Source organism: Schistosoma haematobium, chromosome 3, assembly GCF_000699445.3.
Source record: "Schistosoma haematobium chromosome 3, whole genome shotgun sequence".
NCBI classification, from domain to species: Eukaryota; Metazoa; Platyhelminthes; class Trematoda; order Strigeidida; family Schistosomatidae; genus Schistosoma; species Schistosoma haematobium.
The window spans coordinates 21,320,106-21,335,176 of record NC_067198.1 but is presented as its reverse complement, the minus strand read 5'-3'; the positions used below and the strand labels follow the sequence as shown (position 1 = coordinate 21,335,176).

General features: G+C 37.4%; 1 protein-coding gene across 2 annotated transcripts in view; it reads right to left on the bottom strand.

Annotated features, from left to right (window-relative positions):
• MS3_00005236 (uncharacterized protein) overlaps nucleotides 1-15,071 on the bottom strand; it is a 28,761-nt gene that overhangs the window by 11,021 nt on the left and 2,669 nt on the right. The window contains exons 2-15 of one of the 2 annotated variants that reach the window (XM_051213265.1): nucleotides 13,064-13,104; nucleotides 12,916-13,023; nucleotides 12,806-12,886; nucleotides 12,680-12,769; nucleotides 8,257-8,562; nucleotides 7,744-7,833; nucleotides 6,257-6,349; nucleotides 5,754-5,801; nucleotides 5,415-5,525; nucleotides 4,053-4,161; nucleotides 3,716-3,889; nucleotides 2,129-2,219; nucleotides 1,539-1,908; nucleotides 102-411 (exon numbers count right to left, since the gene is read on the bottom strand). In XM_051213265.1, the coding sequence (XP_051069228.1) occupies nucleotides 102-411; nucleotides 1,539-1,908; nucleotides 2,129-2,219; nucleotides 3,716-3,889; nucleotides 4,053-4,161; nucleotides 5,415-5,525; nucleotides 5,754-5,801; nucleotides 6,257-6,349; nucleotides 7,744-7,833; nucleotides 8,257-8,562; nucleotides 12,680-12,769; nucleotides 12,806-12,886; nucleotides 12,916-13,023 (1,981 nt within the window). In that variant the 5' untranslated portion in view covers nucleotides 13,064-13,104. Of the gene's footprint in view, nucleotides 1-101; nucleotides 412-1,538; nucleotides 1,909-2,128; nucleotides 2,220-3,715; nucleotides 3,890-4,052; nucleotides 4,162-5,414; nucleotides 5,526-5,753; nucleotides 5,802-6,256; nucleotides 6,350-7,743; nucleotides 7,834-8,256; nucleotides 8,563-12,679; nucleotides 12,770-12,805; nucleotides 12,887-12,915; nucleotides 13,105-15,071 lie in introns of both variants that reach the window. The other variant, XM_051213266.1, reaches the window with a different exon arrangement.

Sequence of the window (15,071 nt, the reverse complement as noted above, 5' to 3'; positions counted from 1 at the left end):
TTGGGGAAGACAAACAACTATTTACACCTAAAATTGACTAGTCTACCATATGCCTAGGTGTGTTATAGCTAATAAGCATGACCTAACAGAGAGAAACTTACTTAAAGGTAGGGAGTCAGAAACACTAACTCCATCTCCTTCGTCACTTGCTTCAGAAGCTTCAGATGAACAAGAAGGGACAGGTGAAGATCCACCCCAAGTTGCTAGAGTTGTTCTATCTTGACTAGTTGCGACAGAAGCACCGCTACAACTGACATGCTGCAATGGTTTTTGAGCGGTAGAATTGGTATTATTGATTCCATTTGAAGTACTCCGATCATATCGATTCCGTTGTTCTTCTATTTGTATTCGTGCCTCACGCATATTAACATACAAACGTTCGGTGTTATCAATACAGGTCACCTCTGGTTGCTGTACAAACAAATAAAAACGTTGCTAAAATAAACTGAAAACATTTAGGCTTAATCCTACAGAAATTCAGATACATTTCAAATTTCTTAAATAAAAATGGTCCTTGAATATCTTGAATAGAATGGTTAACTGGATCAAACCATAGTCCTACATGAAATAGTGTATCGTTCTGGACAGTAATATTTCTTAAAAAAACTAAACAAATACAAATAAAGGTCCGTCCTCGCGCTCTGTGGTTGGATTAATCTGATGTCTTGCTACTAACTATGGAGAAAAAAACATCAAAACTGTAAAGAGTTTAGTTTCCAAACTCGATTGATGCTTACAGCATATACATATAATATACTGCTAGACTTACAGAAACATGTGAGTGGTAACCTCGGGCTAGGTGAAAAATTTATTTATCACTAATATCCCACCCGAACCTGGATCTCGTTTACCGTGGACTTGAGATAGAATGTGATATATCTTTGTCCAGTAATTCAGCTTTAATGAAAATATGGTTACCAAAGGAAGTGCATCGGTCAATGAGGCCTCCTAAATTCGGGATTTCGAAATCCCAGAGGTTTTCGAGAAAACTACACTTTCACCCTATACTTCTATAAATTCGAAGTGATTTTATGCGAACTTAATATACCTTAGCCTTGCTTCAATTTAAATTTAATTAGTATAGTATACAAACGCAAGTAGTAATTCAATTCTTACAATATATATATATATATATATATATATATATATATATATATATATATATATATATATACTAACAATCGTAGAATGCACAACTTCCAATCATATTTCTTGGAATTAGAACTTCAGATGAAGTATTCGTCATATAAGCCAAAAAGCAAATACAAACTTAATCTAAAATTTTTAGAATTAGTGTGTTGAGGCACTATACAAATTAGTAAAGAAACTGAAAACTATGCCCCATAAAAATGTAGAAGTCAGTAACAATAATTATTCAACTTCATGCCATATTTCGTTGATGTCATAACACATGCTATTTAGGATTATTCGGAAATTTTCTTAACAATAAGTAATTCATGATATCATCTTAACATTGCCTGTTTTAAACGAGAACCTAATACATAATAACAATTTAGAAAAATACCGAAAATGGGTACCTGAAAAGTCACAGAATCAGCTTTGGTTGATAAATCCGAAGATAATGATACATTTCCAGCGGGTTTTGTATTTACTAGATCATCAGAGTCATCTTTATAAATTGCAAATCTTGTCCGAGGTGAACTGACTTCTGGAAGAACGGACTGCGAAGCAGAAGTGACTCGCTTATTGTCTAACGTCTCTTGTGGTAGAGCAGCAATGTTTGAATTATGTATATCTCTTGGACCTTGTAGAGCTGGTGTAAATTTAGCGATTTTAGCTTCAGCCTTGCGAAGGAGTTCAAGTTGAGTCTTTAATTCATTTAACTCACGTTTTTTAGCTTCCAGACTAGAAAGTATGTCAGGTGATACACTGACCGACCCACTATTACTAGGAGTAAAAATATAGTTTTTACAATTAATTGTCAGTTTGTGTTGTGTGATTTAAGCTTTAAATATTTATTATTATTATTATTATTATTATTATTATTATTATTATTATTATTATTATTTAATATAACAGCTTCCCATATAGTTCTAAAACGTGCACTGAAAAACATTGCAAAAAGGAAAATTAAATCTTGCAATATCAAAGAACATGTTTATGTTACCGTTCATCTCCATTTTCCAACTCATCAGTTTGAGTTGATTCGACTGAGTCGCCAGAAGTAACACGAGTATCAAATGATGCTCTACTAGCAGCTAAATTGATAAGACAAATAAAAAAAGAAGAAATCATTTACCATAAAAATTACAAGTGACTTGGTTTTTTCTGAACAAACAATAGATAACCCACCAATGGTATTGAAAAATGGTTGTGTAATATCTTGAATTGACTGTAAGGTTAGGATGGTGACCCAATAGTCGGCGAGACTACAATTTATAGACGAGCCAAGCAGAAGCGTTTCAGGGATTTCAAGGTCACGACGTCAACTTCGGCACTCGATGCTCGCATACGATCGGTTTACAGCAGATTTTAGAGAAGACGTGATAATTGAGCAGCTACAACAAATGGAATTACTAAGAAGTTCCTTTATTTGTGACTGCGGTAATCAAATGACTGCTGGACCCTGTGCAGACTACAGTGACGATGTTGTGCTTTGACGTTATTTATGTTGGAGGAAGAAGTCTGCTAGAAAAGGAACTTTTTTTCGCTCGATCCACATTGAGACTAAGGCAAATTATGATAATTGTTGAGAACTGGATAATAAAAGCACCAGCAACACCGGCCGCAAAATTTGCAAATGTTACTGAAGCTTTAGCTGTTCAGTGGAATGAGTATTGTAGAGATATATGCTCAATCAAAATGAAGAACTTAGACGAGTCGTTCGGGGGAGTCGGAAGAATCGTTGAAATAGACGAAACAGTAGTCAGAAAACGAAAATTCAACAGAGGATATATTGTTAAAGAAGACAGGGTAAGTAGCACTTTCATAAATATATCTCACAAGTCCTTGGAATATACGACAGGTCATCTCAAAAGGGACACTTCCAACGGGTTAGAAACAGACAGGCAACAATGATAATACCAATTATATGGGAATATGTGCAGCTGGGCACTACAATATATACAGATGAGTGGAGTGTACAAATACCTACATAGACTGGGCTATGAGCATCATGTTGCTATCCACAAGTGCCATTTGTGAACCTAGCAACCAGAGTGCGCACTAACGATATTGAAGCTATGTGGTTGAGGCTGAAAGAGTTTTCGCAACCTTATCATGGCTCCAGAGGCCAACTATTATGGAGCCACATGGATGAGTTCCTCTACCTTATGCATTACGATTCTAGAACCTCCGAACCTCTTTCTAACCTCGACAAGTTTTTGAACCATGTAAAAGAAGTGTATCCACTTTAATTCTTTGGTTTTGTATAGTATATTTTTACTCTATACTGCTTTCTGATTGGCCAGTATTTCTCAAGGTCACTTAAGACTCGTTCAAGGGTCGTCCATAAATTATAATCTCGCCCAGTGGTCTAAAAGTTAATCCCTTGTCGCAAGACCTAAAGGTTCTGTGTCAGATCCCCAGTGGGCTGAAGGGTGTGCACTAATGAGGAACCCCACACTAGGACGAAAAATCTGCCCAGTGCTTCCTGGTTTTTAATTGTTGTATAACTGATTTCAGTTCGTGATGTAAACTATGAAAGTCCCTTACATTAATAATGATCTTTCTATTTTGTTGACGAGAAGATTACCTGCTTTAAGTGATGCCAAACGTCCAGCTAGTTCATCTCGTTGTTGTAGTAATTTTGCAATTTCTTCTTTTTCTTGAGCTGTACGCTGTTGTAATGCTATTAAATAAGCCTTTTGAGTTAGAAATTCAGGATCACCATCTTCAACGTGTTCATCATTAATTTGTTTGCTTGTATCTGGCAAAACAAAACACAAAAAATACACTTACTTATTACTACTAGAAATTATTGTGAATATTTATTAATATTATAACAAAAAAGTGCTATACATGTTATACCATTTAAATACCGGTATTACACTGTATTTACATGACTTGGAAATAAGGGAAAAAGGTCTTACTTAGTTCTATATTACTGTCTTTTACAGTAACAGAACCAGTTGGATTGACAGGCAAAGTTGAATTATTTTCTTCATCACTATGATCTACATCCTGCAGTGTTCCATTCGCCTTTAGAAAAAAACAAGAAAAAACAGATTTTAAAGAACGAATGTACTACCGGATGGATATAACTTTGCTACTCCTTGAATCAGATTATATCCTCTCTGTAGTATACAGTAAGAATAACAGAATGTATAACAGTGGTTAGAAACTTTGCAGGACACTTGTTTATGAAACGATTGCAAAAAATAAAAAATCTCAACTAGTGAACTATGAGAATAATGTGGGTATTTATCGACTGCTTTTTAGTCTACCTGTTATGTGTATGCATGGATAATGAAGACAACCTAAAGACGGTAAGCTAAAAATTACCTTTCCCAGAAAAACAACGTACAATACATCTTGAGTAAGCTCTGTATTTTACAAATTTCTATGTTGTACTGAATATCTATGAAAAACTCAACATGACACAAGAATACTGTTTGTGTGAGAGTAGAGATTTGGCGATAAACTAATACCAAAAAACGATGTATATAATATTCAGTTTATCATTTTAATGGATAAGAGTTAGTAAGGAAGTTTCAGGTGTGTTTCATCGTTTACATGAATATTTACTCAATCTATCAGACATCTGTGAATTCCATATGTAAAAATACATCCAAAATAATATGTACTTTAATTGGCACTGATAAGCAACAAAGTTAAATCGCATACATAAAAAACATGCTCGAAATCGTTGGTTAAGTCTCTAAATGAACAAAAATACATGGATATAAAGTATTAGTTATGTGATGATTTCTTATAATGCTCTATGTGAAGGCCTCATCATTCATAGAAGTTGGACGTACAAATTTATTGGTGAACAAAAAACACTTACAAAAGGTGAACTGTTGCTTTACATGAAAATACTCTAATGATCAAAAACAAATATATTCCTATAATAGCGAATGAGGACACAGTTATAATACGAGAGTTAATAATATTATTAAAATGTTTAAATATAAATAATGTTTAAGGAGTTGGAATGCTCATTCCGCGTTCCGTTTTTGACTCTGAAATGGCAACAAATGTTTACATTCGCAAACGAAGACTAATAAGCGTTAGATGTTATAGAGTTAATGTTAGAAAAATGAAATGCCTGTTAACATAATCTTCAGAAATAAAACGGTCATGCCATAAGTATTTGGCTGTAATATCATTTTGTGTAGATAAAACAAAGCGAGTATGTCAAATGAATATAACAATACGCTGAATGTTATGAAATAATAAAAGTATACATGATAACAAGAAATACATAAGAACGAAAAAAGCCAAATTATTACCAGTTGTTGTTCAATAGTAGCTTTGACAAGATGATGAATTGTGTAAAAGCATTCTTTGGTTGAATCAAAATTACGGCTAAGATTGTTGAGAAATTCACGAAAACTTGAAAGCTAAAATTGTAAGATGATAATTTTTGATAAAGTACATATATAAGCCAAAATAAAGCATTGAATTCATGCTTTAAACAGGATAAAAATGGAAAAAAGTGAATCTAGGAACGAAGTTTACAACAACACAATAGTACATTTATTAAAATAGAAATGATGGAAAAACATGCAACTGAACTGAACATTGAAAACACTAGTAAACAATCGAAGAAAAACAATCAATACACTTACCTGAACTTTACGCAATTCAGGAGGGAGTTGAGGTTCACTATGAAGCGACTGAAAAATAAACACATTTTTATGCAGAAAATGTAGCACATCTGTTTAGAAATCAAAGCATGTATACACATATTTAATATAATATTGGTACGAGAAATAATAGATCATTATCACGAATGGATTGCTGATTTTAGTCAGACACATGTGCATATTCCCTTTGATCTGAGATTACTTTTGATATTTGCCACGGAAGAATGAGCAACGCGTGAGATAGTTGTGTACAACGAGTGTTAAAATTACCACAATATTAGGTGGTTTCAAATAACTGAATGGTGTACTTTTACGTACAAAAGTTCTAGAGTACTTAAAAATCACATAATAAATTAAGTGTTTAAACTGATTTAATTCATATTTTAGTTATTCTTAAAGTGTAAAATATTATCCACAAACAAAAATAAAAGCAAACATATCAAAATACCAATTTTGAATGGACAGAACATATTACAACAGCTTACATCATAACTTTCTTTCAGTGAATTAAAACTGATCTGAAGCTCAGAGAATCGTTTCGAAATATCTACCAGCAACTTTGTAGATTCACCAAGATTCTAATGAAGCCAATAAAATAAATTTTAACATAAAATACACACGTTTTTATCAATATTAGCATTTCAAAATGTTATTATATATATAAAGAGAGAGAAGAATAAAGAATAGGTATAGATTGAATTACTCTGTATAATCATCAATTAAACCAGTTAAAACTGGAGATTGGAACACTATTGTACAAAAAATAGAATAATCTATGCAAATTTACTTTTACTGAATTTTTAGCAATTTGATTCAGTAATAATTGCGAGATACGTACCCTATCCGTAGTTAGCTATGAGAAAATATGATAAAACTCAAAAAGGAAATAGTGATGACATGCTAACAAGACAGCTAGCTAAAAAGAGAATTATGGGTAGATTAGTGAATATCAATCACTCAGCGAAAATCAAACAAGAATCTGACACAACTATGGATCAATCCAAGTTATTACACCGCATCAACACAATAAGGTGAAAGTAATAAGATGGAAAGTAGGAATAATAAACGTATCGAAAATATTGGGGAAGGTTAAATGACTCGAAAAATAACGACATGAAACCTGGTACGTATGTAAATAGGTTCAAATTGTTATACCCATTAGCATAGGGAGATGAAATCGTTAGGGTAAATCCTAGAGCAGTGATGATAACAGAATCAGTGGTAATAAAAAATATTAGGCATCGAAGAGACGATTCAAGAAAATACAAATTAATGAAATAGGAAATGTATGCGGAATTTAGAAGCATAGAATCTGGGGAAGAAACGAAGAGTGGATGCACGTGAACCATTCCAAGCGATTTTGAGCCATGCCACTTAGTCTCTAACTACTGGTTACGATAATGACACGGACCCCAACCAGGTAGTCTACATCTAATAACACGGTTTAGTCCAATTGTCAATGAATCCATCGACTAATGACATTTTGCTTTATAAATTTTTAGGTTTCACAACTGCGTTGTTAAGACACACGGGATATGAAGCTTCACGAAGTCTTATACTTGTAGTTATGAAATAAACTAGTCGCGTGACACGTTTGAAATTTTTTATTTAACTAGATAATGCAAAATCAATATCTACTGAACTAAACATCTGGGTAGCTATTCTTTGGATACAAACACAATTGAAGATGAATTCGTTCAGAGTCGAATCCTTATTGTACAGAACGCAATAAGGAATAAATAACGATAAAAGACAGTCATCCCACAAATCCATATCTTATGGAACCACATGCCTAACCTTTTCTACTGCCACTACTACTGCTACATCTGTTCTATGATTTGCCATGACAATTCTATCTCGTTGCGCTAACAGTGTATCAACCTGAATAGATGCATACATGTCCCAAGTCCCACGTTACATGTGACTGACTAACTGACTGATTAGCACAACGATGTCAACTCAAACGACTTACTGCTCTCCTTGTTATTAATACAAGTCGTTTAACCATCTCATCAAATCTTTCTGATTCTTCAATCAATTTCTGTAGTTCAGACAGATGAATCTAAATTACAAAAAAAAATACGAAATTTAAACGTAAAATCAGCATTTCAAGGTTCCAATATAATTTAAAAAGACTATACATAAAGCTATTCAGTTTGTTAGTTGGCTTAAATTGATTATCTCTGGATGAAAGTAGAAATTGATGGCAGTGTAGCTCACTTATTAAGTACAGGACTACCTACACAGTACGTTGTATGAGGTTTAGTGATTATATGACTGCTCAAGCTGAAGTATATGGAGAAGAGTGGACTTGCAATTTCTTAGTCCAGAGCCCAGTGTTTTACCAACGCTGTACATAAGGGAATATAGAAAGTTCCAAATACTAAACAAGTGTATAAAAGTAAGAAAACATTCTTTCCGAATACTTAACCTGACAGCTACTCAAAATAAAAATTAAGGATTATTTGACATTAGACAAACTTACATCAGAGTGGTTCGATAAATCTGTCGACTCTTCACAATCTAGAGGTTTCAACAATTGCTTAGTGTTAAGGGTTGATAGTTTATCGTTTTCTTGGGTAGTATCCGCTGGTTCTTGCTTTGGTTTAAAGTTGCGTGAACAATTAATATTACAAGAAACCCGATCACCATCTTTTTGACAACCTTGGTTGTTTCCATTGGATAGTAAGGTCTCAAATTTGGAAAGCAGTGCTGATGCGGAATTCGAAAACACTACATTTGCTTGAGTATCACTGGAAGACCCACCGGGTGCTTCAGATAAACTAGAATCCTACAGAAAGCATAAATACCCTTCAGTAAATAAACGTGAATCAAATATTAAAACACAACAATGAATTATTAGAAGTATCTATATAACTGAACTCCCGGCTTTAAGATAAACATGGGTGAGGAGAGTCCAAACTCAATGAGAACAAGCTTTATTTGAAGGCACAACTTCATTCGTAAGTGAACACGAAATTTTACGACTTCTACCATTCACTTAAAAGCCCACCATCAGGTAAACTACAATGCGAATCACTTATTGTCAAATATTGTTTGAAACCAAACTTAATCCAGTGTCCAAACAACTTGAGAAGCTTAAATACACTAATTTCCCAACATTATACAAGAGGACCGACAAGAACCAGTTTAGGAATACGGTCGGCAGGTTTTAGTCCTCACTAATGAGTTTTCATGATGTCCCGAAGATTTCAAAGCATTTGAATAACAGTTTGACTTGGCGACCTTTACACTTCCTTTTGATACAGGCGGCTAATTATCATCTTCAGAAGAAACTAATGGACCTCCAGACTGACAAGAAACTGAAGGGACGCTTTGAACACATGGCATTAACCGAATTCACAAGAGGCTTTAATAAAAATGTCTGCCTACGTCTAATAGTGAGGATGCTCAAACTTTCAGAAGAAACAATTTTAATCCAACCTATACATTTTGAACAAAAGATTATTAGAATAATATGCCTTCACAATTTACAAGAAACGAAGTAAATCTAACTGCTTCCCTGACAACAACTTCAAACCCAGATGCCAGTAACGCTAAAGCAGTGGAAACAGTAAAATAGTAGTGACTTTTACTAATTTAAATGAATAAGAACCATAATTGTAGTGAAAATGAGCACAATGAGAAGTACCAATTCGATGTTTAACTGGCGGACCACATGGGGACGCAAAATAGTTATGAAAACAATATTTTGAACATAGCAATCATGAAACTTAGACTAAGTGTTGTGGAATTTACAACTGAGGCATTTGTAAAACGATGCTAACTACAGTCAGTCAGTCAGTAACAACGTAGAAGACTCTGCATTTTGTCAGCGTCTTCACCAAATAAAACTATGTCATCAGCATATTCTAAGTCAGCAAGTGAACCTCCCGGTAGAAGTTCAACCTCTGGAAATCTAGACGAGGAAAGTGTTATCTCTAAAAGTACGTCGACGACAAAGTTGAACAAGAATGGAGAGAGTGGGCAGCCCTGACGAACACCACTTGAAGTAATCAATTCTGATAACAGTTAGCCATAAACTCTTACTCTACCAGTTGTGTTCGAGTAGAGAACCTTTATAAGGTTAATGTACTTCTTTGGTACTCCTTTCAGTGACAAACACTGCCATAGAAACTCACGATCAACAGAGTCGAATGCCGCCTTAATGTCGAGAAATACTACCATTGTGGGGCGTCTGAACGTGTGTCTGTGTTCTAGAACCTGACGTAGTGTGAATATCTGGTCTATACAACCACGTCCAGGTCGAAAACCAGCCTGGTTTTCTCTAGTCTGCTCTTCACGAGCTTTGGTTAGGCGTCGAAGTATTATTGAAGCTAATATTTTAGACACTATATTTGTCAAACTGATTCCTCTGTGATTGTCACAAGAGGACTTTTGTCCTTTCTTATTGACTGGCACAATCAGCGATTGAGACCAGTCAGATGGGATTACGTCCAGTTCCCAAATCCTACCTAAGACCTCAGTCAATCTCGCTGCTAATACTGGACCACAATCCTTAAGAATCTCAGGAGTAAACCTGTCAGAGCCTGCCTCTCTCTCACGCTTCAGATTTCCTGTAGCTTTTTCAACTTCGCAAAGAGTTGGAGGACTTACATCAACTTACCATTCAGGTCGACTGGAGATCGCGGGAAACAGAAATGTGGCTGAAGGCCAGTTGAACTGATCCCTAAAGTGTTCTGCCCATCGATCCAATCTCCTGGATTGAGAATGTATAATATGTCCATCGTTCTCTGAGAGTGTTTCGCTAACAATCGGTTTCCTTAACAAGTCTGGACAATTGTCTGCTATTACCTATTGCCGCTACCATTTCCATCTCTCTTGCTTTCGCTACCCACCACTGTTCACGATCATTGCGTAGACTTCTTGTCAGCTTGCGCTTAAGCTGACTCCGCTCTTCATTATTTTCAGAGCCAGGTGGAATGAGTTTCCGAGCATCTATCAGTGAGATAAATGCTGCTCAGATCCAGTGTTTCTCCCTAACCTTACGGGTTACCGTACTAGCAGATATCACTGCTGTTTCCACAGTTTTCCGGATATCGTTCCACGCTGCGTCGGGGTGGCCATCACATACATGGCTGCCTAACTGTTTTCCTAGTTGTTCCTGAAATATACTCTTAGCTTGACTATCATTAAGTAGGGCCCTAAGAGGCTTCCTTGCAGCGTCTTTCCTACGTCCGGTAAGACGCAGACAGATACGCGCTCGTACTAGAGCATGATCTGAATCTAGGCATGTGCTCCAGAATGAGCAACAGTCTTCTATCGAGCCCCTCCAGCGGTGGCTGATAGCGATGTGATCTATTTGGGTCCAACGTTGGGACGAATTAGGGGGTCTCCATGTTAAAAGATGTTTTTCCTTATGCTTAAAGTTAGTATTTGCAAGGAACAGGCGGTTATCTGAACATAGCTGCAACAGACGGTCGCCATTATCTGTTCTTTGAGCCACGATGCTATAAGATCCACCTAGGTGTCTTTCTCTATCGCTTAGTTTACCTACTTGAGCATTAAGGTCACCGGCCATTATTACTACACCCGAGCGCCTAGCTTTTCGGAGAAGGTCGGAGAGCTTTCTGTAAAACTCATCTTTTACATCATCTGAGCTGCAGTCAGTGGGAGAATAGGCAAAGACGACGAAGAGGCAACGACGAGTGTCTCTATCTTTTCGAATCCTTACTGTTCCGTTTAGTCGGACAGCGCACAAACGACTGTCTACTGCGATTCACTCTAAGAGAGCTAATTCTGCCCTAGGACTCAATGCCATACCTACGCCGGAGAGGCCATGGGAAGCAGAATCAGGGCTTTCAGATACACGAAGTGTGAATCGAGTCGGTTCTTTATTTTGGCATGGTGAGGTCAAGTGAATGACGCTACTCGGATCCTGTATGCGCGTTTCGGAGACGCAGCACACATCCATGGCGCGAGATTCTAAAGTCTTAGCTAAGGAAGCCTGCTGTCTTATTTGGCACAGTGTTCGGACGTCAAAAGCTCCTACGTGTAGTTTAGAGAGTGGTTTCAGGAGACCAGGAATAACGTTCCGCGTACTCGAATCGTTTGCCCTAGCGGTGCGAGGTGATAGAGACGTGAGGAGGGTTAGTCATGGAGATAAGAGAGGTATTAGGAGGTGTAGGAGGGATTTGAATGTGACCAACTTGGTCTCTTGTGCTGTTACGGGTATGATGGCTGATATCACTTCCCGGCTGCCCACACCGTGGAAGGGTATTTCTTGAGAAACCTGAAATAGAAGTCGGATTAGTGTTGGTCTTAACGACCTGGGAGCGTGACCGCAGAGCCCAAGGGACAACTACTTGAGGCCCGTCGCGCACGGCCTTTTCGTGGAAGGTTTTTAATGTGTTCTTCAAAGGGCCTCACCGCCAGAGACGGAAATCAGTGAGGTAAGGTGAGGTGTGACATTTTTAGGGTCGACCTTTTCCAACCCCGCCCCTCCTTATGGGAAGGCAGCATCGCTGCAGATGCTGGTTGTCCGAGGGAAACACCTTACTGCTGTCACACCCCTCTACAGTCAGTAGTACGACTTTGCCCTCAGACCTTGAGTTGCTGCTTTTAGTCTTACCGTTTTCCAATCGACCTGCCTGGCATGGTAGAACCTACAGGAACATATGTTCCAGCCAATATAGCTCGGTTGGGTCATCACGATAGACAAGCCCGACCACCGCGTCAAGGTAGCAGCTTCGGTCGGATGATTTCTTTTTATATGGAAAATCAACAAGGTTACGAAATTCGATGTACCAAGAAAATTAGATAGAGCTGACAATATAAATACAATTCAGCAATCACTACTTAAAAGCATGACAGCAAATACTGAAATGTAAGTACATGGTTAATGTATTTTGGTAATTGGTTAATAAATCCGAAATCCTCATATGTACCTGTATACTCGTCGCTGTCTGACCAAGGAGAGACTGAATTCTGTCTTGTTGCTCCTTAAGTGTCCTCAACTGTAACTTTACATCTTTCACCTAAATCACCAGAAATCACGTAAAAATGTAACAAACCTCGCTCTTTCTGTTGTGAAGTTGATAGTTTTCTAATCTACTGATTAGATCCTCGAAACGAACTATGAATGCATCATTATTCTGAACAAATAATTTCAGTTTCCAAATACCTCAGTGGTTGGAAGGGAACGAAGAACGTTAAGCATTAACCTTCCCTCTGCAATACTTGACTGGATTTCCTCCAGTCGGTAACCGAGCCCACTGCTGTCCTCAGCCATCTATGATTTGCACGTTTACGTACGTAACTATCGAAGATACTTGATAAGTAAAACTATAGGTCTTCAGAAAATAAATAACATCTGCAAACAAAGAATAATTAGCAATGTATCAAGAGTTATATAACTTGGTTGCAACAATCAGGGATTCAGATATAAAAGTAACTCAAACTCAGTAACCCATAGAATGCTTGGGGGTAAAAGCAGTACTTACATTACATTCACTTATTTATAAAAAATACAAGATGTCATAAATACGTGTTGGTCGGATTTTCCAAAGCACATACCAGTGAGTACTTGCTACCGACTAATGACAGACTTGTCATTTTGCCAATCTGAACATTTCAGTCCACTAGAACTACTACTTCCTCCTTCTCAAGGAGTATTATCAACAGATTCTGACTATCAAGTGGTTTGAGTTTAATAAGCTTATTGATAAAATCTTTAAAAAAATCCATGACGCGAATCACAGAGTCTGGAGACAGATTTCCAACCCCCCCCCAGAAAAGTGATCGCATAAACCTTGAGGTTAGTGTTTTTTGGACGACTTATGCTTACTAACGACTTGAAGCGTAGCTTTTCATATCTGATCACTAATGTGCATTTACCAAGATTATTCCGTATGCTTAAAGAATCTGTCCCCCTCTCGATTACATATCACTGCGACACCATCCCATCGTGCTACGCAACGTGCTTTCGAAAAGTTGATCTTTACCCAACTTATATATTCTCGACTACTACTCAGGTTACATATAAATATTCAAGTAGTATTACCAGTTTTTTAACAAATGTTTTTGTTCTTTTGTTACTAAGTTGTCACTTTTATCAGAAATCGGTTGGCATAGTGGAAAAGTCGTTTCTGCCTACGCTCCCACCGACTGCAGCTCAGATGAAGTGGAAGATGAATTTTACAGAAAGCTATCTGAACTTCTCCAGAAAGTTAAACGTTCATACATAGTACTCGTAGCAGGTGACTTTAATGCCCAGATAGGTAGTTTAAACCAAACAGAAAGGCATTTAGGTGGGTATTTTAGTATTCCGGCACAACGAACAGATAATGGTGATCTGCTGCAACTGTGCTCAGAGAATCGCTTATTTTTAGCAAACACAAATTTTAAGCATAAGGAGAGACATCGTCTAACATGGCGACCCCCTACACCAAACCAACGATGGACTCAAATAGACCATATTGCCATCAGTCATCGTTGGAGAGGGTCGGTAGAAGATTGTCGCTCATTCTGGAGTACCTGCTTGGACTCCGACCACGCCCTAATACGGACACGCATCTGCTTGCGCCTCACTGGACGCAAAAAAGCCACAGTAAAAAGACCCATTAGAACTGAATTGAGTAGCGAGAAAACCAAAAGTAGGTTCCAGGAAAAACTGAGGTCACAATTAGATAGTTCTGAAAACGAGGTTGACCCAGTTGTTGCTTGGAAAGCCATACAAACAGCTGTGGAAACAGCAGTGACATCTATCAGTGATTTAAACCACAGGGTTACAAAGAACCAATGGATTTCCTCAAGGTCTGTTGCACTGATAGATTCTTGTAAACTCATCCCATCAGGCTCTGAACACGATGAAGAGCGACAACAAATCAGATCTAGGTTAAGAAAAAGTCTAAGAAACGACCGTGAGCAGTGGTGGGCAACGAAAGCGAAAGAGATGGAAATGGCGGCGGCTATAGGGAACACAAGACAGCTCTACAGAATAATAAAAGAAACTGGAATTAATAAGTCAAGTTTGAGTCAGACTATTTCGGAAAAAGACGATACTCTCATCTGCTCCCAGTCCAGACGTTTAGAACGATGGGCGGAACATTTTAGGGAACAGTTCAGCTGGCCTTCAGCTACTCTACAACTACCCTCCATTCTCAGACAGTGTGAATGGAACATTGAAGTAGGTCCCCAAACTCTAGCAGAAGTTCAAAAGGCTATAGTTAATCTGCAACGAGGAAGGGCAGCTGGTCCAGATGGATTGGCTCCAGAGGTCTTTAAGGATGGTGGTCTAATTTTAGCGATTAAGTTGACTAATATTTTAGCTAAGATCTG